Source organism: Polyodon spathula, chromosome 26 (genome assembly GCF_017654505.1).
Source record: "Polyodon spathula isolate WHYD16114869_AA chromosome 26, ASM1765450v1, whole genome shotgun sequence".
Classification (NCBI taxonomy): Eukaryota; Metazoa; Chordata; class Actinopteri; order Acipenseriformes; family Polyodontidae; genus Polyodon; species Polyodon spathula.
The window spans coordinates 20,473,325-20,500,526 of record NC_054559.1 but is presented as its reverse complement, the minus strand read 5'-3'; the positions used below and the strand labels follow the sequence as shown (position 1 = coordinate 20,500,526).

Genomic DNA, 27,202 nt, shown 5'->3' with positions numbered 1-27,202 from the left:
ACTACCACAATCAACAACAACCCCAGCTCCATCTACCACAACTGAATCAACAACCCCAGCTCCATCTACCACAACTGAATCAACAACAACCCCAGCTCCATCTACCACAACTGAATCAAGAACAACCCCAACTCCAACTACCACAACTGTATCAACAACAACCCCAGCTGCAACAACCCCAGCTGCAACTACTACAACAGTATCAACAACAACCCTAGCTAAAACCATCACAATCATATCAACAACAACAACCCCAGCTACAACTCCTGCAACTGTATCAACAACAAAAAACCCAGCTCCAACTAACACAACTGTATCAACAACAACTACCCCAACTCTAACTACCACCAAATCAATAACTCCAACTTCTACCACTGTATTGACTACTACCTCAGCTATAACTACAGGTGGGTAACAAACCTTCCAATTCAATTTGTCAGTACAGTACCTTAGTTACTAGAGTGTGACAATACATGGACTACTAAAGTAGTATAAAATGTTATATCAAGAACATTGTGCTGGAAACTATGTTATAAAGAAAATCTTTCCTTTTTAATAAAATAATATAATTCTACTGCTTTTGCTTTACAGAAGTAATCCACTTCAAAATCAACTTCACCCTCTCCAACCTGACCTTCTCTCCAGAAATGCTGGACCCAAACAGCCCAGTCAGAGGCAATGTGACCAGTCTGGTAAGGGTCCTACTTGACACACAGTCTGAGAAGAATTTTACTGTGTAATCTGTTCATTTCAGCCAAAACGTTTATTGTTGTCAGTTTTCTAGTGTTTTTATTAAAGACAATGCCTTGAAACAAGATGCATACCTGTTGGAAATGGCAACCTCTCTTGTGGGAACTGCTGTGTCTTCCAGAACAAATCTCCTTCCACACTTCTACACTTTAAACAGTGAAAAAGACAAGTTAATATATGAAGAAAAGTATCTTTATCTTTTCCCCTTAGGTGATCCAAGCCTTCAAAAACAGCAGTTTGGCTTCTACCTTTTCTACTTGCAAACTGGTTTCTTTCAGGTAAGAACCATTGGGGTGTGCAGGTGCTTCCATACCTGCCTATAAATCTCACACCTGTAGGTATAGTATCTTGTGTCTGTACGCAGAAAAACTCTACATGCGATCTCAAGCTGTTTTCTACTTTTTCGCAGTGCTGGGTTCACCAGCGGTACGGCAGTCAGCCTCGATTGCACCTTCCTCAACAACACATCAGTATCTCCCATTGACAAAGTGACAGCTTACAAGAAGCTGAATGAGGAAACCAAGAACTGCACCTCCTTGGGACCATATACAATGAACAGCGATAGTCTCTACGTAAACGGTGAGCAATGGTGCAACTTTACGAATTAACATTAAAGCAATTGAATTAAAAATACAATAAACTTCAATAGAAAATGAATGAGCAGAACTTTTGGCAAGTGTGACTAACTTCATTTTAATTAGTTACCTATATTAAATTGTACCGTAATGTGGAATTTGGAGACGGACTGCTTAAAACGGTGCATCCCGTCAGTAACAAAATTGGCATCAGAATGATCACTTTTATTTCTCTCTGTTTTAGGGTATCATGAAAATCCACCTCTACCTCCCCTGAGTAAGTGTTTCTCTTTATGAAAATACATGTTCTTTAAAACATATGGCAGGCAAATAAGACCAGGCACCAATAATTATCATATTTACAAACATAAATTCTTGTGTTTCTGCATCACATTTTTTCATGTTTTTATTAAATATAATAAAATAATATAATTCTACCGCTGTTGCTTTACAGAAGTAATCCACTTGAAAGTCAACTTCACCCTCTCCAACCTGACCTTCTCTCCAGAAATGCTGGACCCAAACAGCCCAGTCAGAGGCAATGTGACCAGTCTGGTAAGGGTCCTACTTGACACATAGTCTGAGAAGAATTTTACTGTGTAATCTGTTCATTTCAGCCAAAACGTTTATTGTTGTCAGTTTTCTAGTGTTTTTATTAAAGACAATGCCTTGAAACAAGATGCATACCTGTTGGAAATGGCAACCTCTCTTGTGGGAACTGCTGTGTCTTCCAGAACAAATCTCCTTCCACACTTCTACACTTTAAACAGTGAAAAAGACAAGTTAATATATGAAGAAAAGTATCTTTATCTTTTCCCCTTAGGTGATCCAAGCCTTCAAAAACAGCAGTTTGGCTTCTACCTTTTCTACTTGCAAACTGGTTTCTTTCAGGTAAGAACCATTGGGGTGTGCAGGTGCTTCCATACCTGCCTGTGAATCTCACACCTGTAGGTATAGTATCTTGTGTCTGTACGCAGAAAAACTCTACATGCGATCTCAAGCTGTTTTCTACTTTTTCGCAGTGCTGGGTTCACCAGCGGTACGGCAGTCAGCCTCGATTGCACCTTCCTCAACAACACATCAGTATCTCCCATTGACAAAGTGACAGCTTACAAGAAGCTGAATGAGGAAACCAAGAACTGCACCTCCTTGGGACCATATACAATGAACAGCGATAGTCTCTACGTAAACGGTGAGCAGTGGTGCAACTTTACGAATTAACATTAAAGCAATTGAATTAAAAATACAATAAACTTCAATAGAAAATGAATGAGCAGAACTTTTGGCAAGTGTGACTAACTTCATTTTAATTAGTTACCTATATTAAATTGTACCGTAATGTGGAATTTGGAGACGGACTGCTTAAAACGGTGCATCCCGTCAGTGACAAAATTGGCATCAGAATGATCACTTTTATTTCTCTCTGTTTTAGGGTATCATGAAAATCCACCTCTACCTCCCCTGAGTAAGTGTTTCTCTTTATGAATATACATGTTCTTTAAAACATATGGTAGGCAAATAAGACCAGGCACCAATAATTATCATATTTACAAACATAAATTCTTGTGTTTCTGCATCACATTTTTTCATGTTTTTATTAAATATAATAAAATAATATAATTCTACCGCTGTTGCTTTACAGAAGTAATCCACTTGAAAGTCAACTTCACCCTCTCCAACCTGACCTTCTCTCCAGAAATGCTGGACCCAAACAGCCCAGTCAGAGGCAATGTGACCAGTCTGGTAAGGGTCCTACTTGACACATAGTCTGAGAAGAATTTTACTGTGTAATCTGTTCATTTCAGCCAAAACGTTTATTGTTGTCAGTTTTCTAGTGTTTTTATTAAAGACAATGCCTTGAAACAAGATGCATACCTGTTGGAAATGGCAACCTCTCTTGTGGGAACTGCTGTGTCTTCCAGAACAAATCTCCTTCCACACTTCTACACTTTAAACAGTGAAAAAGACAAGTTAATATATGAAGAAAAGTATCTTTATCTTTTCCCCTTAGGTGATCCAAGCCTTCAAAAACAGCAGTTTGGCTTCTACCTTTTCTACTTGCAAACTGGTTTCTTTCAGGTAAGAACCATTGGGGTGTGCAGGTGCTTCCATACCTGCCTGTGAATCTCACACCTGTAGGTATAGTATCTTGTGTCTGTATGCAGAAAAACTCTACATGCGATCTCAAGCTGTTTTCTACTTTTTCGCAGTGCTGGGTTCACCAGCGGTACGGCAGTCAGCCTCGATTGCACCTTCCTCAACAACACATCAGTATCTCCCATTGACAAAGTGACAGCTTACAAGAAGCTGAATGAGGAAACCAAGAACTGCACCTCCTTGGGACCATATACAATGAACAGCGATAGTCTCTACGTAAACGGTGAGCAATGGTGCAACTTTACGAATTAACATTAAAGCAATTGAATTAAAAATACAATAAACTTCAATAGAAAATGAATGAGCAGAACTTTTGGCAAGTGTGACTAACTTCATTTTAATTAGTTACCTATATTAAATTGTACCGTAATGTGGAATTTGGAGACGGACTGCTTAAAACGGTGCATCCCGTCAGTGACAAAATTGGCATCAGAATGATCACTTTTATTTCTCTCTGTTTTAGGGTATCATGAAAATCCACCTCTACCTCCCCTGAGTAAGTGTTTCTCTTTATGAAAATACATGTTCTTTAAAACATATGGCAGGCAAATAAGACCAGGCACCAATAATTATCATATTTACAAACATAAATTCTTGTGTTTCTGCATCACATTTTTTCATGTTTTTATTAAATATAATAAAATAATATAACTCTACTGCTGTTGCTTTACAGAAGTAATCCACTTGAAAGTCAACTTCACCCTCTCCAACCTGACCTTCTCTCCAGAAATGCTGGACCCAAACAGCCCAGTCAGAGGCAATGTGACCAGTCTGGTAAGGGTCCTACTTGACACATAGTCTGAGAAGAATTTTACTGTGTAATCTGTTCATTTCAGCCAAAACGTTTATTGTTGTCAGTTTTCTAGTGTTTTTATTAAAGACAATGCCTTGAAACAAGATGCATACCTGTTGGAAATGGCAACCTCTCTTGTGGGAACTGCTGTGTCTTCCAGAACAAATCTCCTTCCACACTTCTACACTTTAAACAGTGAAAAAGACAAGTTAATATATGAAGAAAAGTATCTTTATCTTTTCCCCTTAGGTGATCCAAGCCTTCAAAAACAGCAGTTTGGCTTCTACCTTTTCTACTTGCAAACTGGTTTCTTTCAGGTAAGAACCATTGGGGTGTGCAGGTGCTTCCATACCTGCCTGTGAATCTCACACCTGTAGGTATAGTATCTTGTGTCTGTACGCAGAAAAACTCTACATGCGATCTCAAGCTGTTTTCTACTTTTTCGCAGTGCTGGGTTCACCAGCGGTACGGCAGTCAGCCTCGATTGCACCTTCCTCAACAACACATCAGTATCTCCCATTGACAAAGTGACAGCTTACAAGAAGCTGAATGAGGAAACCAAGAACTGCACCTCCTTGGGACCATATACAATGAACAGCGATAGTCTCTACGTAAACGGTGAGCAGTGGTGCAACTTTACGAATTAACATTAAAGCAATTGAATTAAAAATACAATAAACTTCAATAGAAAATGAATGAGCAGAACTTTTGGCAAGTGTGACTAACTTCATTTTAATTAGTTACCTATATTAAATTGTACCGTAATGTGGAATTTGGAGACGGACTGCTTAAAACGGTGCATCCCGTCAGTGACAAAATTGGCATCAGAATGATCACTTTTATTTCTCTCTGTTTTAGGGTATCATGAAAATCCACCTCTACCTCCCCTGAGTAAGTGTTTCTCTTTATGAAAATACATGTTCTTTAAAACATATGGCAGGCAAATAAGACCAGGCACCAATAATTATCATATTTACAAACATAAATTCTTGTGTTTCTGCATCACATTTTTTCATGTTTTTATTAAATATAATAAAATAATATAATTCTACCGCTGTTGCTTTACAGAAGTAATCCACTTGAAAGTCAACTTCACCCTCTCCAACCTGACCTTCTCTCCAGAAATGCTGGACCCAAACAGCCCAGTCAGAGGCAATGTGACCAGTCTGGTAAGGGTCCTACTTGACACATAGTCTGAGAAGAATTTTACTGTGTAATCTGTTCATTTCAGCCAAAACGTTTATTGTTGTCAGTTTTCTAGTGTTTTTATTAAAGACAATGCCTTGAAACAAGATGCATACCTGTTGGAAATGGCAACCTCTCTTGTGGGAACTGCTGTGTCTTCCAGAACAAATCTCCTTCCACACTTCTACACTTTAAACAGTGAAAAAGACAAGTTAATATATGAAGAAAAGTATCTTTATCTTTTCCCCTTAGGTGATCCAAGCCTTCAAAAACAGCAGTTTGGCTTCTACCTTTTCTACTTGCAAACTGGTTTCTTTCAGGTAAGAACCATTGGGGTGTGCAGGTGCTTCCATACCTGCCTGTGAATCTCACACCTGTAGGTATAGTATCTTGTGTCTGTACGCAGAAAAACTCTACATGCGATCTCAAGCTGTTTTCTACTTTTTCGCAGTGCTGGGTTCACCAGCGGTACGGCAGTCAGCCTCGATTGCACCTTCCTCAACAACACATCAGTATCTCCCATTGACAAAGTGACAGCTTACAAGAAGCTGAATGAGGAAACCAAGAACTGCACCTCCTTGGGACCATATACAATGAACAGCGATAGTCTCTACGTAAACGGTGAGCAATGGTGCAACTTTACGAATTAACATTAAAGCAATTGAATTAAAAATACAATAAACTTCAATAGAAAATGAATGAGCAGAACTTTTGGCAAGTGTGACTAACTTCATTTTAATTAGTTACCTATATTAAATTGTACCGTAATGTGGAATTTGGAGACGGACTGCTTAAAACGGTGCATCCCGTCAGTGACAAAATTGGCATCAGAATGATCACTTTTATTTCTCTCTGTTTTAGGGTATCATGAAAATCCACCTCTACCTCCCCTGAGTAAGTGTTTCTCTTTATGAAAATACATGTTCTTTAAAACATATGGCAGGCAAATAAGACCAGGCACCAATAATTATCATATTTACAAACATAAATTCTTGTGTTTCTGCATCACATTTTTTCATGTTTTTATTAAATATAATAAAATAATATAATTCTACCGCTGTTGCTTTACAGAAGTAATCCACTTGAAAGTCAACTTCACCCTCTCCAACCTGACCTTCTCTCCAGAAATGCTGGACCCAAACAGCCCAGTCAGAGGCAATGTGACCAGTCTGGTAAGGGTCCTACTTGACACATAGTCTGAGAAGAATTTTACTGTGTAATCTGTTCATTTCAGCCAAAACGTTTATTGTTGTCAGTTTTCTAGTGTTTTTATTAAAGACAATGCCTTGAAACAAGATGCATACCTGTTGGAAATGGCAACCTCTCTTGTGGGAACTGCTGTGTCTTCCAGAACAAATCTCCTTCCACACTTCTACACTTTAAACAGTGAAAAAGACAAGTTAATATATGAAGAAAAGTATCTTTATCTTTTCCCCTTAGGTGATCCAAGCCTTCAAAAACAGCAGTTTGGCTTCTACCTTTTCTACTTGCAAACTGGTTTCTTTCAGGTAAGAACCATTGGGGTGTGCAGGTGCTTCCATACCTGCCTGTGAATCTCACACCTGTAGGTATAGTATCTTGTGTCTGTACGCAGAAAAACTCTACATGCGATCTCAAGCTGTTTTCTACTTTTTCGCAGTGCTGGGTTCACCAGCGGTACGGCAGTCAGCCTCGATTGCACCTTCCTCAACAACACATCAGTATCTCCCATTGACAAAGTGACAGCTTACAAGAAGCTGAATGAGGAAACCAAGAACTGCACCTCCTTGGGACCATATACAATGAACAGCGATAGTCTCTACGTAAACGGTGAGCAGTGGTGCAACTTTACGAATTAACATTAAAGCAATTGAATTAAAAATACAATAAACTTCAATAGAAAATGAATGAGCAGAACTTTTGGCAAGTGTGACTAACTTCATTTTAATTAGTTACCTATATTAAATTGTACCGTAATGTGGAATTTGGAGACGGACTGCTTAAAACGGTGCATCCCGTCAGTGACAAAATTGGCATCAGAATGATCACTTTTATTTCTCTCTGTTTTAGGGTATCATGAAAATCCACCTCTACCTCCCCTGAGTAAGTGTTTCTCTTTATGAAAATACATGTTCTTTAAAACATATGGCAGGCAAATAAGACCAGGCACCAATAATTATCATATTTACAAACATAAATTCTTGTGTTTCTGCATCACATTTTTTCATGTTTTTATTAAATATAATAAAATAATATAATTCTACCGCTGTTGCTTTACAGAAGTAATCCACTTGAAAGTCAACTTCACCCTCTCCAACCTGACCTTCTCTCCAGAAATGCTGGACCCAAACAGCCCAGTCAGAGGCAATGTGACCAGTCTGGTAAGGGTCCTACTTGACACATAGTCTGAGAAGAATTTTACTGTGTAATCTGTTCATTTCAGCCAAAACGTTTATTGTTGTCAGTTTTCTAGTGTTTTTATTAAAGACAATGCCTTGAAACAAGATGCATACCCGTTGGAAATGGCAACCTCTCTTGTGGGAACTGCTGTGTCTTCCAGAACAAATCTCCTTCCACACTTCTACACTTTAAACAGTGAAAAAGACAAGTTAATATATGAAGAAAAGTATCTTTATCTTTTCCCCTTAGGTGATCCAAGCCTTCAAAAACAGCAGTTTGGCTTCTACCTTTTCTACTTGCAAACTGGTTTCTTTCAGGTAAGAACCATTGGGGTGTGCAGGTGCTTCCATACCTGCCTGTGAATCTCACACCTGTAGGTATAGTATCTTGTGTCTGTACGCAGAAAAACTCTACATGCGATCTCAAGCTGTTTTCTACTTTTTCGCAGTGCTGGGTTCACCAGCGGTACGGCAGTCAGCCTCGATTGCACCTTCCTCAACAACACATCAGTATCTCCCATTGACAAAGTGACAGCTTACAAGAAGCTGAATGAGGAAACCAAGAACTGCACCTCCTTGGGACCATATACAATGAACAGCGATAGTCTCTACGTAAACGGTGAGCAGTGGTGCAACTTTACGAATTAACATTAAAGCAATTGAATTAAAAATACAATAAACTTCAATAGAAAATGAATGAGCAGAACTTTTGGCAAGTGTGACTAACTTCATTTTAATTAGTTACCTATATTAAATTGTACCGTAATGTGGAATTTGGAGACGGACTGCTTAAAACGGTGCATCCCGTCAGTGACAAAATTGGCATCAGAATGATCACTTTTATTTCTCTCTGTTTTAGGGTATCATGAAAATCCACCTCTACCTCCCCTGAGTAAGTGTTTCTCTTTATGAAAATACATGTTCTTTAAAACATATGGCAGGCAAATAAGACCAGGCACCAATAATTATCATATTTACAAACATAAATTCTTGTGTTTCTGCATCACATTTTTTCATGTTTTTATTAAATATAATAAAATAATATAATTCTACCGCTGTTGCTTTACAGAAGTAATCCACTTGAAAGTCAACTTCACCCTCTCCAACCTGACCTTCTCTCCAGAAATGCTGGACCCAAACAGCCCAGTCAGAGGCAATGTGACCAGTCTGGTAAGGGTCCTACTTGACACATAGTCTGAGAAGAATTTTACTGTGTAATCTGTTCATTTCAGCCAAAACGTTTATTGTTGTCAGTTTTCTAGTGTTTTTATTAAAGACAATGCCTTGAAACAAGATGCATACCTGTTGGAAATGGCAACCTCTCTTGTGGGAACTGCTGTGTCTTCCAGAACAAATCTCCTTCCACACTTCTACACTTTAAACAGTGAAAAAGACAAGTTAATATATGAAGAAAAGTATCTTTATCTTTTCCCCTTAGGTGATCCAAGCCTTCAAAAACAGCAGTTTGGCTTCTACCTTTTCTACTTGCAAACTGGTTTCTTTCAGGTAAGAACCATTGGGGTGTGCAGGTGCTTCCATACCTGCCTGTGAATCTCACACCTGTAGGTATAGTATCTTGTGTCTGTACGCAGAAAAACTCTACATGCGATCTCAAGCTGTTTTCTACTTTTTCGCAGTGCTGGGTTCACCAGCGGTACGGCAGTCAGCCTCGATTGCACCTTCCTCAACAACACATCAGTATCTCCCATTGACAAAGTGACAGCTTACAAGAAGCTGAATGAGGAAACCAAGAACTGCACCTCCTTGGGACCATATACAATGAACAGCGATAGTCTCTACGTAAACGGTGAGCAATGGTGCAACTTTACGAATTAACATTAAAGCAATTGAATTAAAAATACAATAAACTTCAATAGAAAATGAATGAGCAGAACTTTTGGCAAGTGTGACTAACTTCATTTTAATTAGTTACCTATATTAAATTGTACCGTAATGTGGAATTTGGAGACGGACTGCTTAAAACGGTGCATCCCGTCAGTGACAAAATTGGCATCAGAATGATCACTTTTATTTCTCTCTGTTTTAGGGTATCATGAAAATCCACCTCTACCTCCCCTGAGTAAGTGTTTCTCTTTATGAAAATACATGTTCTTTAAAACATATGGCAGGCAAATAAGACCAGGCACCAATAATTATCATATTTACAAACATAAATTCTTGTGTTTCTGCATCACATTTTTTCATGTTTTTATTAAATATAATAAAATAATATAATTCTACCGCTGTTGCTTTACAGAAGTAATCCACTTGAAAGTCAACTTCACCCTCTCCAACCTGACCTTCTCTCCAGAAATGCTGGACCCAAACAGCCCAGTCAGAGGCAATGTGACCAGTCTGGTAAGGGTCCTACTTGACACATAGTCTGAGAAGAATTTTACTGTGTAATCTGTTCATTTCAGCCAAAACGTTTATTGTTGTCAGTTTTCTAGTGTTTTTATTAAAGACAATGCCTTGAAACAAGATGCATACCTGTTGGAAATGGCAACCTCTCTTGTGGGAACTGCTGTGTCTTCCAGAACAAATCTCCTTCCACACTTCTACACTTTAAACAGTGAAAAAGACAAGTTAATATATGAAGAAAAGTATCTTTATCTTTTCCCCTTAGGTGATCCAAGCCTTCAAAAACAGCAGTTTGGCTTCTACCTTTTCTACTTGCAAACTGGTTTCTTTCAGGTAAGAACCATTGGGGTGTGCAGGTGCTTCCATACCTGCCTGTGAATCTCACACCTGTAGGTATAGTATATTGTGTCTGTACGCAGAAAAACTCTACATGCGATCTCAAGCTGTTTTCTTTTTCTGCTGTTTTCTACTTTTTCGCAGTGCTGGGTTCACCAGCGGTACGGCAGTCAGCCTCGATTGCACCTTCCTCAACAACACATCAGTATCTCCCATTGACAAAGTGACAGCTTACAAGAAGCTGAATGAGGAAACCAAGAACTGCACCTCCTTGGGACCATATACAATGAACAGCGATAGTCTCTACGTAAACGGTGAGCAGTGGTGCAACTTTACGAATTAACATTAAAGCAATTGAATTAAAAATACAATAAACTTCAATAGAAAATAAATGAGCAGAACTTTTGGCAAGTGTGATTAACTTCATTTTAATTAGTTACCTATATTAAATTGTACCGTAATGTGGAATTTGGAGACGGACTGCTTAAAACGGTGCATCCCGTCAGTGACAAAATTGGCATCAGAATGATCACTTTTATTTCTCTCTGTTTTAGGGTATCATGAAAATCCACCTCTACCTCCCCTGAGTAAGTGTTTCTCTTTATGAAAATACATGTTCTTTAAAATATATGGCAGGCAAATAAGACCAGGCACCAATAATTATCATATTTACAAACATAAATTCTTGTGTTTCTGCATCACATTTTTTCATGTTTTTATTAAATATAATAAAATAATATAATTCTACCGCTGTTGCTTTACAGAAGTAATCCACTTGAAAGTCAACTTCACCCTCTCCAACCTGACCTTCTCTCCAGAAATGCTGGACCCAAACAGCCCAGTCAGAGGCAATGTGACCAGTCTGGTAAGGGTCCTACTTGACACATAGTCTGAGAAGAATTTTACTGTGTAATCTGTTCATTTCAGCCAAAACGTTTATTGTTGTCAGTTTTCTAGTGTTTTTATTAAAGACAATGCCTTGAAACAAGATGCATACCCGTTGGAAATGGTAACCTCTCTTGTGGGAACTGCTGTGTCTTCCAGAACAAATCTCCTTCCACACTTCTACACTTTAAACAGTGAAAAAGACAAGTTAATATATGAAGAAAAGTATCTTTATCTTTTCCCCTTAGGTGATCCAAGCCTTCAAAAACAGCAGTTTGGCTTCTACCTTTTCTACTTGCAAACTGGTTTCTTTCAGGTAAGAACCATTGGGGTGTGCAGGTGCTTCCATACCTGCCTGTGAATCTCACACCTGTAGGTATAGTATCTTGTGTCTGTACGCAGAAAAACTCTACATGCGATCTCAAGCTGTTTTCTACTTTTTCGCAGTGCTGGGTTCACCAGCGGTACGGCAGTCAGCCTCGATTGCACCTTCCTCAACAACACATCAGTATCTCCCATTGACAAAGTGACAGCTTACAAGAAGCTGAATGAGGAAACCAAGAACTGCACCTCCTTGGGACCATATACAATGAACAGCGATAGTCTCTACGTAAACGGTGAGCAGTGGTGCAACTTTACGAATTAACATTAAAGCAATTGAATTAAAAATACAATAAACTTCAATAGAAAATAAATGAGCAGAACTTTTGGCAAGTGTGATTAACTTCATTTTAATTAGTTACCTATATTAAATTGTACCGTAATGTGGAATTTGGAGACGGACTGCTTAAAACGGTGCATCCCGTCAGTGACAAAATTGGCATCAGAATGATCACTTTTATTTCTCTCTGTTTTAGGGTATCATGAAAATCCACCTCTACCTCCCCTGAGTAAGTGTTTCTCTTTATGAAAATACATGTTCTTTAAAATATATGGCAGGCAAATAAGACCAGGCACCAATAATTATCATATTTACAAACATAAATTCTTGTGTTTCTGCATCACATTTTTTCATGTTTTTATTAAATATAATAAAATAATATAATTCTACCGCTGTTGCTTTACAGAAGTAATCCACTTGAAAGTCAACTTCACCCTCTCCAACCTGACCTTCTCTCCAGAAATGCTGGACCCAAACAGCCCAGTCAGAGGCAATGTGACCAGTCTGGTAAGGGTCCTACTTGACACATAGTCTGAGAAGAATTTTACTGTGTAATCTGTTCCTTTCAGCCAAAACGTTTATTGTTGTCAGTTTTCTAGTGTTTTTATTAAAGACAATGCCTTGAAACAAGATGCATACCCGTTGGAAATGGTAACCTCTCTTGTGGGAACTGCTGTGTCTTCCAGAACAAATCTCCTTCCACACTTCTACACTTTAAACAGTGAAAAAGACAAGTTAATATATGAAGAAAAGTATCTTTATCTTTTCCCCTTAGGTGATCCAAGCCTTCAAAAACAGCAGTTTGGCTTCTACCTTTTCTACTTGCAAACTGGTTTCTTTCAGGTAAGAACCATTGGGGTGTGCAGGTGCTTCCATACCTGCCTGTGAATCTCACACCTGTAGGTATAGTATCTTGTGTCTGTACGCAGAAAAACTCTACATGCGATCTCAAGCTGTTTTCTACTTTTTCGCAGTGCTGGGTTCACCAGCGGTACGGCAGTCAGCCTCGATTGCACCTTCCTCAACAACACATCAGTATCTCCCATTGACAAAGTGACAGCTTACAAGAAGCTGAATGAGGAAACCAAGAACTGCACCTCCTTGGGACCATATACAATGAACAGCGATAGTCTCTACGTAAACGGTGAGCAGTGGTGCAACTTTACGAATTAACATTAAAGCAATTGAATTAAAAATACAATAAACTTCAATAGAAAATAAATGAGCAGAACTTTTGGCAAGTGTGACTAACTTCATTTTAATTAGTTACCTATATTAAATTGTACCGTAATGTGGAATTTGGAGACGGACTGCTTAAAACGGTGCATCCCGTCAGTGACAAAATTGGCATCAGAATGATCACTTTTATTTCTCTCTGTTTTAGGGTATCATGAAAATCCACCTCTACCTCCCCTGAGTAAGTGTTTCTCTTTATGAAAATACATGTTCTTTAAAACATATGGCAGGCAAATAAGACCAGGCACCAATAATTATCATATTTACAAACATAAATTCTTGTGTTTCTGCATCACATTTTTTCATGTTTTTATTAAATATAATAAAATAATATAATTCTACCGCTGTTGCTTTACAGAAGTAATCCACTTGAAAGTCAACTTCACCCTCTCCAACCTGACCTTCTCTCCAGAAATGCTGGACCCAAACAGCCCAGTCAGAGGCAATGTGACCAGTCTGGTAAGGGTCCTACTTGACACACAGTCTGAGAAGAATTTTACTGTGTAATCTGTTCATTTCAGCCAAAACGTTTATTGTTGTCAGTTTTCTAGTGTTTTTATTAAAGACAATGCCTTGAAACAAGATGCATACCTGTTGGAAATGGCAACCTCTCTTGTGGGAACTGCTGTGTCTTCCAGAACAAATCTCCTTCCACACTTCTACACTTTAAACAGTGAAAAAGACAAGTTAATATATGAAGAAAAGTATCTTTATCTTTTCCCCTTAGGTGATCCAAGCCTTCAAAAACAGCAGTTTGGCTTCTACCTTTTCTACTTGCAAACTGGTTTCTTTCAGGTAAGAACTATTGGGGTGTGCAGGTGCTTCCATACCTGCCTATAAATCTCACACCTGTAGGTATAGTATCTTGTGTCTGTACGCAGAAAAACTCTACATGCGATCTCAAGCTGTTTTCTACTTTTTCGCAGTGCTGGGTTCACCAGCGGTACGGCAGTCAGCCTCGATTGCACCTTCCTCAACAACACATCAGTATCTCCCATTGACAAAGTGACAGCTTACAAGAAGCTGAATGAGGAAACCAAGAACTGCACCTCCTTGGGACCATATACAATGAACAGCGATAGTCTCTACGTAAACGGTGAGCAGTGGTGCAACTTTACGAATTAACATTAAAGCAATTGAATTAAAAATACAATAAACTTCAATAGAAAATAAATGAGCAGAACTTTTGGCAAGTGTGACTAACTTCATTTTAATTAGTTACCTATATTAAATTGTACCGTAATGTGGAATTTGGAGACGGACTGCTTAAAACAGTGCATCCCGTCAGTGACAAAATTGGCATCAGAATGATCACTTTTATTTCTCTCTGTTTTAGGGTATCATGAAAATCCACCTCTACCTCCCCTGAGTAAGTGTTTCTCTTTATGAAAATACATGTTCTTTAAAACATATGGCAGGCAAATAAGACCAGGCACCAATAATTATCATATTTACAAACATAAATTCTTGTGTTTCTGCATCACATTTTTTCATGTTTTTATTAAATATAATAAAATAATATAATTCTACCGCTGTTGCTTTACAGAAGTAATCCACTTGAAAGTCAACTTCACCCTCTCCAACCTGACCTTCTCTCCAGAAATGCTGGACCCAAACAGCCCAGTCAGAGGCAATGTGACCAGTCTGGTAAGGGTCCTACTTGACACATAGTCTGAGAAGAATTTTACTGTGTAATCTGTTCATTTCAGCCAAAACGTTTATTGTTGTCAGTTTTCTAGTGTTTTTATTAAAGACAATGCCTTGAAACAAGATGCATACCTGTTGGAAATGGCAACCTCTCTTGTGGGAACTGCTGTGTCTTCCAGAACAAATCTCCTTCCACACTTCTACACTTTAAACAGTGAAAAAGACAAGTTAATATATGAAGAAAAGTATCTTTATCTTTTCCCTTTAGGTGATCCAAGCCTTCAAAAACAGCAGTTTGGCTTCTACCTTTTCTACTTGCAAACTGGTTTCTTTCAGGTAAGAACCATTGGGGTGTGCAGGTGCTTCCATACCTGCCTGTGAATCTCACACCTGTAGGTATAGTATCTTGTGTCTGTACGCAGAAAAACTCTACATGCGATCTCAAGCTGTTTTCTACTTTTTCGCAGTGCTGGGTTCACCAGCGGTACGGCAGTCAGCCTCGATTGCACCTTCCTCAACAACACATCAGTATCTCCCATTGACAAAGTGACAGCTTACAAGAAGTTGAATGAGGAAACCAAGAACTGCACCTCCTTGGGACCATATACAATGAACAGCAATAGTCTCTACGTAAACGGTGAGCAATGGTGCAACTTTACGAATTAACATTAAAGCAATTGCATTAAAAATACAATAAACTTCAATAGAAAATAAATGAGCAGAACTTTTGTCAAGTGTGATTATCTTAATTTTAACGACAGTATATTACTTAACTACATTAAATTGTACCATAGTGTGGAATTTGGAGATGCTGTCTAAAATGGTGTGTCCTGTCCGTGAGAAAATTGGCATCAGAGTGATCATTTTTATTTCTCTCTGTTTTAGGGTATCATGAAAATCCACCTCTACCTCCTCTGAGTAAGTGTTTCACTTTGTGGTAATACCTGTCCTTTAAAATACGTGCTAGGGAAATAAGATCACTCATCATGAATTATAATTTTTCAAGGTGTATATCTTTTTGTTTCTGCGTTAATGTTTTCCATGTTTTTGCTGACATGAGTTATTTTGTAACGGTTCTCAAAAACATGTCTTCAGAATCTTATTTTCTGAAAAAAAAAAGAAAATAATTTCATTCTACTGTTGTTGTTTTACAGAACTCATCAACTTTGTAGTCAACTTCACCCTCTCCAGCCTGCCCTTCTCTCCAGAACTGCTGGACCCAAAGAGCCCAGTCAAAGACAATGTGACCAGTCTGGTAAGGGTCCTACTTGACACTTCTTCTGAGAAGAATATTACTGTATAATGTTCTTTTCAGCCGAAATGTTTATCATTCTGAGTTTTTGAGTGTTTTTCTTGAAGACAATGCCTTGAAATAAGATGCATACCTGTTTGAAATGGCATCCTCTCTTGTGCAATCTGTTGTGTCTTGCAGAACGAATCTCCTTCCTGACTTCTACACCTTAAACAGTGAAAAAGACAAATTAATATATAAAAACAATTTACTTTATATTTTCCCCTAGGTGAACCAAGCCTTCAAAAACAGCAGTTTGGCTTCTACCTTTTCTACCTGCAAACTGGTTTCTTTCAGGTAAGAACCATTTCTACTGAACTACTTGGGGTGTGCAGGTGCTTCCATACCTGCCTGTGAATCTCATACCTGTATGTATAGTAACTTGTGACAGTATGCAGAAAAACTCTACATGCGATTTCAAGCTGTTTTCTTCATTTTGGCAGTGCTGGGTCCACCAGCGGTACGGCAGTCAGCCTTGATTGCACCTTCCTCAACAACACATCAGTATCTCCCATTGACAAAGTGACAGCTTACAAGAAACTGAATGAGGAAACCAAGAACTGCACCTCCTTGGGACCATATACAATGAACAGCGATAGTCTCTATGTAAACGGTAAGTACTGGTGCTGCTTTTGGTGGTGACAGGGTCATATATATGAGAAACATTCTAAATTTACCTTCAAGGGGGAAAAAAAAGATTTTACTGAAACGTGTACAAAGTCTTTTAATATATGTCAATGCAAAGTTTCATAAAAAAGAACAGAGGACAGAATTAGCGCTCCTCAATGCATGTGTAGAAATGTATGAGTTGATCATTGTGCGCTGTTCAAATAGATGTTGCTGTATTTTATCTTTTTATAATGTTTTTATCAAACTATATTTTTTATTTTTAAAGTATGCTTTCATCTAACTGTCTTTTATCTTTTCATAACTTTTTTTTTTTTATCTAACTGTATTTTATCTCTTTTTACACAATTTTCAGGGTACCATGAGAAGCCAGTTCCCCATCCTCCAGCTCAGCCCTACCCTATTAATTTCACAATTACTAATTTGAAGTTCATACAAGACCTGACAAAACCAGACTCACAAAAGTATAAGTACGTTGAGGCCACAATAATGACACTGGTACGTACATCACATTTTACTATACTTTGATTTTGAGCAACCTTTTATTCATAACAAAATCCTTTACATTAATCAAAAGAAAACTCAGTTCTGTATTGATGTAAATGGCTTCATGTTTTTTATATGACAGATGGATAATCTTTTTAAAAGCAGTGAAGTGAGCAACTCATACCAGGGGTGTAGGATTGTGGGATTTGGGTAAGCGCATTTTGCATACATCTCATATTTAAAGATGAACTCACTTCATCGCTCTTTTTTGTTGTAGCGTAAGCTGCTTTAATGTCCCAAAATCATTTCTGCACTTAACTGCTCAAGTAGAGTACAGTTTTCACACTCCTCATCCTCACTATCACTTATCTTCTGCTTTTTGGTTCTTCATATTAATTCACTTCACTTTTGTATTTCTTCCACAGATCTCAACAAGGTGGAGATGACACCACTGTTAATATATTGTGTGATTTCGAATCCAAGAGTTCTGACCGGGCAATCAATAAGGTCATAGTGTATGAAGTGTTCAAAAATGCAACACATAACCTCAAAAATTTGGGACCTTACAACCTTGATAAAGACAGCCTTTATGTCAAAGGTGAGTTCCTTAGAGCAATAATGAGTTAGCAGCAGCAAGGTGTCCACACCAGGTGTACTTGTTTAAAAAGCATCCTCTGTTTGTGTCAAAATGAATTAAAAGACCCTTGAACTGAAGCATTATAGCACATGTTTAACTTCGGAATATTTTTAGCTGTATTATTATGAAAATGCACACATTTATATAACAGATGCATACTGTGTTGCAGACTATACAGAGAGAGACTCTTCACTCACCATCCCCACCCCCACCCACACCCCCACCAGTCCTCTGACAGCCATCAGCCCCACTGACATGGTCTTTGACCTCAATTTCACCATAACCAACAGAAACTACAGCCCAGGCATGCTGGATGACACAAACTCACCTCTGTACAAGGAGATTCAGGCCAATGTAACAGCAATGGTAAGAGAAAAACCTGCTCAACTCCCCAGTAATGTTGTTGAAGCTGACACCCTGGGATCCTTCAAGAAGCTGCTTGATGAGATTTTGGGATCAATAAGCTACTAACAACCAAACGAGCAAGATGGGCCGAATGGCCTCCTCTCGTTTGTAAACTTTCTTATTTGACACATACTTTCTTATTTCCTTATACTGTAACAGAGCACCAAAATACTACAGTATGTGGAATAGAAGTATAAATATAAGCAGCGCTCCAGATAATCTGTGTACCGGATGTTTTACGCATTGACGAAATATTACCTATGCATGATATTTAAAATGAATGCATAAGATACGCATTGCATTTTTGCTGCACAGCTTGAGTTTGCATGTTACCAAGCTTCTTGTACTTTGTTGGTTACTGGCATCTTAATGGTTAAATTGTTAATATACTGCAAGCGGTGCTTGGAGAATGGGTCACACAAATACCAGGACAACTAATTGTAGGCTGTCTGGAAACTGCCAGAAACACATGGCCAATAAGTCTGGGTTTTCAATAAGAATCTATCTATCTATCTATCTATCTATCTATCTATCTATCTAGATAGATAGATAGATAAATAGATATTATTTTTTTAAGTACAGTTGAATGCACTCACTTGCAATGCGTGTTTCTGACTGTTGAATATGCGACTAGATTTTTGATCTTTGTATTTTACTCACCCAAAATACAGTTTATGCACACTGTGTTTAAACTGGGGAGTAAATTACTCAGTGACCCAAAACCTTATCTGGAGCGCTGAATATAAGAATATAAGTACATGTTTTGAGAGTGCAACATGATTTAATATGAAAACAATGACATATTTATTTATTTTCCTTCTTTAACACAGCTTGCTGCACTGTACAAAAACAGCACTGTAGGCAACAACTACAAGTACTGTATAGTTACAAGTTTGAGGTAAGTATCTTAAATCTTGGTGTTTGTCTTATGGCTTGTATAGTAAGCTGAACCCACCTGAGAAGCCCTTAACTCTTCAGAAAATAGGAATGCCTCGTCACGCATTCTGAGGGTATAAATATACTGCATGTAGAGATTGTACTTGTCTAAATAATGCATTATCATCACATGTACATCATATGGTTTCAATGTCTGTTGACATTTGGGTAACAAAAAGATTTGATAATCACAAAACCCTAACCCATACAAATAATAAAGATACAGATTTTGTTTTTCCCCCTGCAGGATAGGTTCTGTAAAGGTGAGCTGCAGTTGCTTCTTTAAGCCAACAAATGAGATCAAAACCCTTGACAGTGACATTATTAAAGACACATTTACAAAGGGAACCAACAACACTGATTTACTGGGAGGGACGTATGACCTGCAAAGAGACAGTTTAAGTGTAAAAGGTAAGCATCTGCTGTACTGCTTAACTCTCCACTGTCACAAACATGCACTCTAACTGGGGGGGGGGGGGGGGGGGGGGGCTCTTCTTGATGATCCTAACCTATAACCACTGAGAAATATACATGAAAAATGTAAACCAAAAAAATATATAAAATTTGTGGTGAAACAAATTTGCCTCAATGAAAATATCACCGTATTATTTATAATAATGAATACTGCCACATATCAGTCATGAAATAATTTTCAAGTAGGATGGGACAGTTAGATTTACAGAGGACTATACCACTAATATTACTGTTTTTCTTCTTTTACCTTGTTTTAGACACAACTGTTGCAATCGTGCTTTCTCAGCCAGAACAAGAATTCCCCTTCTGGGCCATCATTATCATTGTCCTTGGTATCTTGTTTATCCTGTTTCTGATCTTCCTCCTGTGTTTTTTGGTAAGATAATTGTACTACTGTTAGTTACCACTAATAATAAACAGTATTAAATCATAAGCCTCCAATATTGGTCACCAGGCTGCAGATAAGCTAACAGGGCTTCATGATGTCGTTTTGTGACAGCTTGGTTCTAAGCAGCAATGCAATCTAGTGGCCTGTATACCTCATCCTGGCTTCCATTAAGAGATCTCGCCTTATCTTTCATCACAAACAATCAACAAGCAGTTATGTGAACTGCATTGGATATATGTGTTTAAATCATAACAGGAAATAACAGAAAGTTTTTAACCAGCTAGGAAGAACAAATAAGATAATTGACAAGACACACAGACAAAGCGTAGCCTAATATTGCCTTTTTTCTTGTATCTTTTCCTAGTTGGCCATGGTTAGACAGCGCAGGCGTAAAGACTCGTACCAGGTGATGCAGGCTCCCCATGGTCTGTACTTCCCCCACCTGAGATGAAGATGTTTTCCAACAATTTAATGAATGATTTGAGGACCCACAGGGGAAAAGGGCAAGAAAGAGGGCAACATGGAGCCAATGCAATATTTGTATGCCTATATATGTATTCTGTGGTTAATTATGACTATTAAATGATGTGCAATATATTTATTCAAGCTATTAAGAAGACATTTCTACTTGTAGTTTATTTATTTTAATGGGTTAATCTGTAATAAAAATGTTGGCCCTATACATTAATATTGTAACTTTGCAAAAATAAAAATATCTCTCACTGTAACATAGGTAGCCAAAAACACAAACTTATTTTCACAGATACAAATAGAATTAATATATTTTGGATGCCTCCAAAGTCAACATAGATTCAAAGTTGAGGCAGATATCCTAAAACATGTTGTAACATATAGGGGAATAGGTTAAAATCAATATCATTAGTGAATCAAATTAATCATTTTATTGTACATGCAAGTAAATGTTATATTTGTAGTACCTGTAATTATTGAAATTATTAAAATGCCAATGGCATGTTTTATTTTTGAGATTTCAAATAAATTATTATTCCTGATGCAAATTAATTGATTGTATTGTCTTGTTTTCTGGTGTACAAAAGATGATTTATTAGAAAGGGTTATCGGATCTGAAAACCCTATCTTTACTTTGTCATTATCTCTTTGATCTGTGTGATGTCCACTAATTGCAGTTGCCTTTGATGTTGAAACCAAGGCAAGTGTCACAACATTAAAGAATACATGTGACAGCAGGAGAGAGGAGGAGGGTTCACAACTTGACAACACTCACAATCTCATTTTATATTCAGGGGTAATGTATTATTCTACCAGGCATTCACCACACAAGCTGCTCTCCTGCACAACACTTTAGAGGGGCTCGTTTCTTCTGAATCTTTTCACTGCTTTAGGGAGCTCCCTGTTTCACAATTGTTTTCTATAGCACCATTATATCAAGTTTTGTGGAACACGTTATTCTACATTCTTCTCTGTTTTACCATTTGAAGTTAAAGAACAATACCATACTTGCCAACATTTGGAAACTATTGGAAAACCATACATAGTGTGACTGTCAGCATGTATGCTGTACATAATTACTATAGGTGTTATTATAACGATAATTTAACCATTTATGTTTATTTGAAACCTGCATGGACAGAAAACCCATATATAATACATGTATGTATTACGTATCCCAAACTTTAAATAATGTTATTATTATTTTTTTTTTTTTTAAATCCTAAATCGTAGTAATATGAACTGTTAGAAATAAACAAAACACACTTTGACAATTTGACGTGTATTATAAAAACTACAATAAACCTTGGCAAAACGGGGTTTTTTTTGTTTTTTTTCTCAACGTTTTCAATTTACAATTTAAATTTAATGCGAATTGCACTGAAAAGTACGTGGGTCTTTTCACAAAAACACAAAAAAGAAATACACCTCGAGGTGATTTTAAAGATAGTTACCAGGCAACTGTACTCGAGTACGGACTTCTTAATAAACTAATAACAATTGAACAGGAAGTACATTTCACTGAACGAACAAATAATAATAATAATAATAATAATAATAATAATAATAATTGTATTATTATTATGTCATAACATTTGTAGAGATTCTCTAAATAGCTTCGAATGTTTAATATTTGAAGTTGAGTATAGGCCTGTAAACTGGGGTTTGAGAAACATCTCAATTAAATCTAAAAGTTATTTTATTGATGTTTAGGATGGATTCTAGCTAAAAAAAAAAAAATAAAATAAAAAAACACTATTGAAATGCTAATGTTCATTGTTCATACAATTATCTGTTCGCCTCACTCACCTCGCCTCATTTTCTTGTCAATGTTTTTCCACTTTGTATTTAAATGAGTGAAATAAAACTACGGTTACAACACCCTACAGTGCGAATAATAATAATAATAATAATAAATAATAAATAATAATAATAATAATAATAATAATAATAAATAATAGTAGTAATCGCAGCGTCGGTCCCGGGTGGCAGTTATACGGCTTTCCGTGCACGAGAGTTTCATTTATTTGTATTTGAAATCCTATGGAACGAATGGCTCGAGCACGGACCGCGCGCGGCGACAAGCCGGTCAGTTTCCCAGTTCACGGCAGGTCTGTTTTGATGGTCCCATTAAGGGTCTGGTTCAGTAATTGAGAGCTCAAAAACCAGCAGACACAGGGGGTCCCCAGGACGAGGGCTTGGAAGCCCTAGAGGGCAACAACGGAATCTTTATTGATGAGGTATTGTCATTATTATTATTATTATTATTATTATTATTAGTATGTAAGTCGCCCTTATCCACATGGGTTTTTACTGGAGCAAGCCAGGTAGTGTCCCTCACCTCCGGTCCAGCGCCCTAACAACTACTCCACACTGCTGCCTGGATACCCGAAGCAACTAACATGAACAAACAATTCGACATTATCCCTACTCGGGCCGAGATCCCCTACCTGGCCGCAGGACGAGGCAGGAGACCCCATTCACCCCTACAACTATACTTAGGCTTTAAAAGCAGGCGAAAGGAAGGGGGGGGGGGGCAAACACGTCATTAATACTATGCGAGCGGTAATTATGTAATTTGGATTCATTAGATGATATGATTCAATACTGCGTTGGCTGAGTGTTCGTTGCGATTGAGAGAGGGTTAACGCAGCTGGGGACTGTCTTGGGCTGCTTAGCTCGTTGCGGTTGGTGTTGGCTTGTGGACTGGTTTGGCACAGCCCGTTGCAGTTTTTTGTAATTCACCCTGTGGCTGCAGGAGCCAAGCCCTGGTCTATAAGCACAAAACATGTTTTTGCCGATCTGCGGACAGATTGTCAGGTCGTGGCCCGCCTTTCAGTCTTTCTTTTTGTTTGTTCGGCAGACGCCTTTATCCACGGCAGTTATACATATTTCCGTTTCAACACGTCTTCCTTTCTATTATTGTTATTGTTATTTTGTGCGTAGCTTTTAATCAGGACATGAATGCTTGAACTATGTGACCGGACAGCACAATAACTGAGGTAACAAAAGTGAGTTAGGAAGGGGTGTAGTGTAGTGTGCAGTGTATGTGATTGCACCGTGCAGTGTATGTGATTTCGCCGTGCAGTGTATGTGATTTCACTGTGCAGTGTATGCGATTGCACCGTGCAGTGTATGCGATTGCACCGTGCAGTGTATGCGATTTCAGTGTGCAGTGTATGTGATTGCACCGTGCAGTGTATGCGATTTCAGTGTGCAGTGTATGCGATTGCACCGTGCAGTGTATGCGATTTCAGTGTGCAGTGTATGTGATTGCACCGTGCAGTGTATGTGATTGCACCGTGCAGTGTATGTGATTGCACCGTGCAGTGTATGCGATTGCACCGTGCAGTGTATGCGATTGCACCGTGCAGTGTATGCGATTTCACACTTCAGTGTGTTAACAGAATGTGAGGTGTGTTGAGAACCCAGCAGACAGCTCTCGGGTAAGAGCTCTGCTGACAATGCATCCGCGTCAACATTTGTTTTTGATAACGTCAGGGTGTGTTCAGTAACCTTCAGTGCATCTTCACATCCCTGCCCTTGAAACAGCTGCACCTGTCCTTGCAGGTTTTGTGTGTGACTAACAGCAGCGTCAATTTCAGCCTTGAGCCACAAGGGAACCACCTCGTTTTATTACTTTGACCACACATTTGTTTCCAGTGTTTATCAGGACTTTGCATTGACTCCCATACACTGTACATGTCTTATCTTCAAGTCCAGAGGGGCGTGAGCAAGGGGAAGGAGGATCAACACAATGATACAATGTGAAAGTTACAGAGTCTAAAGGAAATGCGGCTGTGTTTCTGTCTTTGAAATATCTGTTTAAACGTTACAGGGACTTGACCTGTCCTCATCAAATAGGTTTTACATAAGAGCATCAGAAAGGTTTACAAACAAGAGGCGGCCATTCGGCCCATCTTGCTTGTTTGGTTGTTAGTAGCTTGTTGTTCCCAGAATCTCATCAAGAAGCTTCTTGAAGGATCCCAGGGTGTCGCTTCAACAACATTTCTGGGGAGTTGGTTCCAGATTCCCATGATTCTCTGTGTAAAAAAGTGCCTCCTATTTTCTATTCTGAATGCCCTTTATCTAATCTCCTCTTGTGAACCCTGGTCCTTGTTTCTTTCTTCAGGTTGAAAAAGTCCCTTGGGTCGACATTGTCAATACCTTTTACAATTTTGAATGCCTGAATCGGATCACTGCGTAGTCTTTGTTCAATACTGAATAAATTTAATTCTTTTAGCCTGTCTGCCTACGACATGCCTTTTAAACCAGTGAGCACACACTCACACACTATATATATATATGTAAAATCTGACACATTAATAAGCCTTTGTTGTAAATACTTTAGATAATGCAATCTTTTCTTAATGGAATGGAATGTCCTGGAAGGCTGTGATGCAGTGCAGTGCGCACAAAAGGGGCAGAATCCCTATCGCTATTAGGTTGAGTTATTATTCCAGTTTACTTTAAGATGTGGTCTTTCACATTTTCTTCTCTAGTAACTATATGAAGAAAACAGCATCAAACAGTCCTTTAAAAGGTCTGGCATTGTAAGCAGCAGCACCAGACAAAGTCTGGACCCCTTTTATCATCAACCATTGCTTTGCCTCAGGACCTTGCCCTGCCCCCTCGAATGACGTACAGGACTTTGCCCCACCCCCTCGAATGATGTGCAGGACTTTGCCCCGCCCCCATGTAATGACGTACAAGGCTTTTCTTCTGCCTTGCCACAATATATTTCTTTAATATCAAATAGAACAATCTGTCAATGAAAATATAAATACTGTAATGGCAGATATTCAAAACCTAACAATAAAAAGAGAGCTGCTAATAATAAATAATCTATAGATAGATAGCTAGATAGATAGATCATGGAAAGTAATTGATATCAACAGATAACTGTGATTAATAATACAGCTATATATTAAAACAACTGAAACGATACAAGCCAAGCAGTGTCACCCCAACCCAGCTGCCCAAGCTCCCAAGTGCCACAGTCTCCATGTCAACTCTAGCTCTGCTGCAGTAGAGAGCAGCATTCCTTTTCTGCAATCGCAAACATGCTTCCGCGTCCGAAATCCTCCAGTCCTAAATCCTCCTCTCCCGCTGACTTCCTCAGGAGCTCCCCGAGCCAGCCTCCTTCCACCTTGTCCAATAAACCCCCCTCCTCCACAAGACCCGGCAGCCCCTCCAGAGCCTCCCCCAGCAAGCCCAGGAGCGGCCCGGGGGAGGCCCCGAAAGCAGCCGCCAGCGCCCCCTGGAAAGGCTCCCGAGCCATCGTCATGGACATGGGCACCTGGAGCTGCAAGGCAGGGCTGGCTGGAGATGCGGAGCCCAGCAGCAGGGTGGGCTCTGTGGTGGGCTACCCCTTGAAGAAGAAGCAGAAGAGCAGCGAGGTGGGCAAGGAGGCCTTTGTGGGCAAGCTGGCTCGCACCCAGCTGGACCTGGAGCTGGTGGAGCCGGTGAGCCGCGGGATCGTGGTGGACTGGGAGGCGGTGGAGGAGCTGTGGAGGCATGTCTTCTACAGGGAGCTGAAGGTGTCGCCCTCGAACCGGGGCGTGCTGCTCACTGACCCCCCCACCAGCCCCACCACCAACCGCGAGAAGATAGCGGAGGTGCTGTTCGAGACCTTCGACTGCCCCGGCATTTACGTGGCGTACCAGTCCGTGCTGGCCGTATACTCCTACGTCCTCACCTCGGACCTGGTGGTGGACTGCGGGGCCGGGGCCACTCGCACCGTGCCGGTCAGTGATGGCTACAACCTCCCCCATGCCATCGAGAGGGTGGACCTGGCCGGCGAGGACCTCACCCAGCACCTGAGCCGGCTGCTGCAGGCCTCCGGGAGCAGCTCCTCCGAGAAGGGCCGGCACGTGGTGGAGGACATCAAGCACAAGTGCTGCTACGTGGCGGCCGACTTCCCCAGCGAGTGCAGGCTGAGCGCCGACGAGTGCATCGTGGATTACGAGCTGCCCGACGGCTCTGTCATCTCGCTGGGGCAAGAGCGCTTCAGGTGCCCCGAGGCTCTCTTCAGGCCCAGCATGCTGGGCTCCCATCTCAAGGGCCTCCACGCCATGGCACTCCACTCCCTGTCCCGTGTCAAGTCAGCGGAGTCCTGCGCCGGCCTGTACGGCTCCATCCTGCTTAGCGGCGGCTCCACCATGTTCCCGGGATTCCAGGAGCGCTTTCACAACGAGCTGCTGGCCCTCAGCCCCGAGCACCAGCCCCGCATCCTGTCCGACCCCGAGAGGAAGCACGCCACCTGGGTCGGGGGCTCCATTCTCACCTCGCTCGCTGCATTCCAGTCCCACTGGGTCAAGAAGACCGACTACCAGGCGGTGGGGCCCTACATCATCCACCGGCGCTGCTACTGGAGCAACCCACAGAGACACACCCACACCCACAGACACACACACACACTGACACACACACACACACACACACACACACACACACACACACACTGACACACACACACACACACACACACACACACACACACACACACACACACACACACACA

At 39.7% G+C, this 27,202-nt stretch overlaps 2 protein-coding genes across 2 annotated transcripts in view; both read left to right on the top strand.

The window, feature by feature from the left end:
• Nucleotides 1–296: 296 nt before the first annotated feature.
• LOC121301025 (mucin-16-like) lies at nt 297–21,227 on the top strand. The gene is made up of 64 exons (XM_041230110.1): nt 297–407; nt 592–692; nt 961–1,028; nt 1,160–1,329; nt 1,570–1,602; nt 1,780–1,880; nt 2,149–2,216; nt 2,348–2,517; nt 2,758–2,790; nt 2,968–3,068; nt 3,337–3,404; nt 3,536–3,705; nt 3,946–3,978; nt 4,156–4,256; nt 4,525–4,592; nt 4,724–4,893; nt 5,134–5,166; nt 5,344–5,444; nt 5,713–5,780; nt 5,912–6,081; nt 6,322–6,354; nt 6,532–6,632; nt 6,901–6,968; nt 7,100–7,269; nt 7,510–7,542; nt 7,720–7,820; nt 8,089–8,156; nt 8,288–8,457; nt 8,698–8,730; nt 8,908–9,008; nt 9,277–9,344; nt 9,476–9,645; nt 9,886–9,918; nt 10,096–10,196; nt 10,465–10,532; nt 10,680–10,849; nt 11,090–11,122; nt 11,300–11,400; nt 11,669–11,736; nt 11,868–12,037; nt 12,278–12,310; nt 12,488–12,588; nt 12,857–12,924; nt 13,056–13,225; nt 13,466–13,498; nt 13,676–13,776; nt 14,045–14,112; nt 14,244–14,413; nt 14,654–14,686; nt 14,864–14,964; nt 15,233–15,300; nt 15,432–15,601; nt 15,850–15,882; nt 16,119–16,219; nt 16,485–16,552; nt 16,699–16,868; nt 17,238–17,380; nt 17,511–17,578; nt 17,794–17,966; nt 18,175–18,371; nt 19,241–19,308; nt 19,594–19,757; nt 20,078–20,196; nt 20,573–21,227. Exons 2-64 carry the CDS (start codon nt 648–650, stop codon nt 20,657–20,659), a joined length of 6,138 nt encoding a protein of 2,045 aa, XP_041086044.1. The 5' UTR covers nt 297–407; nt 592–647; the 3' UTR covers nt 20,660–21,227.
• A 4,515-nt stretch (nt 21,228–25,742) lies between these two features.
• The window catches only part of LOC121300537 (actin-3-like), an 8,827-nt gene continuing 7,367 nt past the window's right edge, over nt 25,743–27,202 (top strand). Inside the window, exon 1 of the mRNA XM_041229105.1 lies at nt 25,743–27,054. Within this exon, the coding sequence (XP_041085039.1) occupies nt 25,743–27,054 (1,312 nt within the window). The remainder of the gene's footprint in view (nt 27,055–27,202) is intronic.

What these genes read in the sequence shown, in the direction of transcription:
- LOC121301025 (XM_041230110.1), top strand. Translation starts at nt 648, where the DNA reads ATGCTGGACCCAAACAGCCCAGTCAGAGGCAATGTGACCAGTCTG. An exon ending in CGATAGTCTCTACGTAAACG is followed by an intron (nt 3,706 to 3,945) that starts GTGAGCAATGGT and finishes TCTCTGTTTTAG; the next exon opens with GGTATCATGAAAATCCACCT. An exon ending in CGATAGTCTCTATGTAAACG is followed by an intron (nt 16,869 to 17,237) that starts GTAAGTACTGGT and finishes CACAATTTTCAG; the next exon opens with GGTACCATGAGAAGCCAGTT.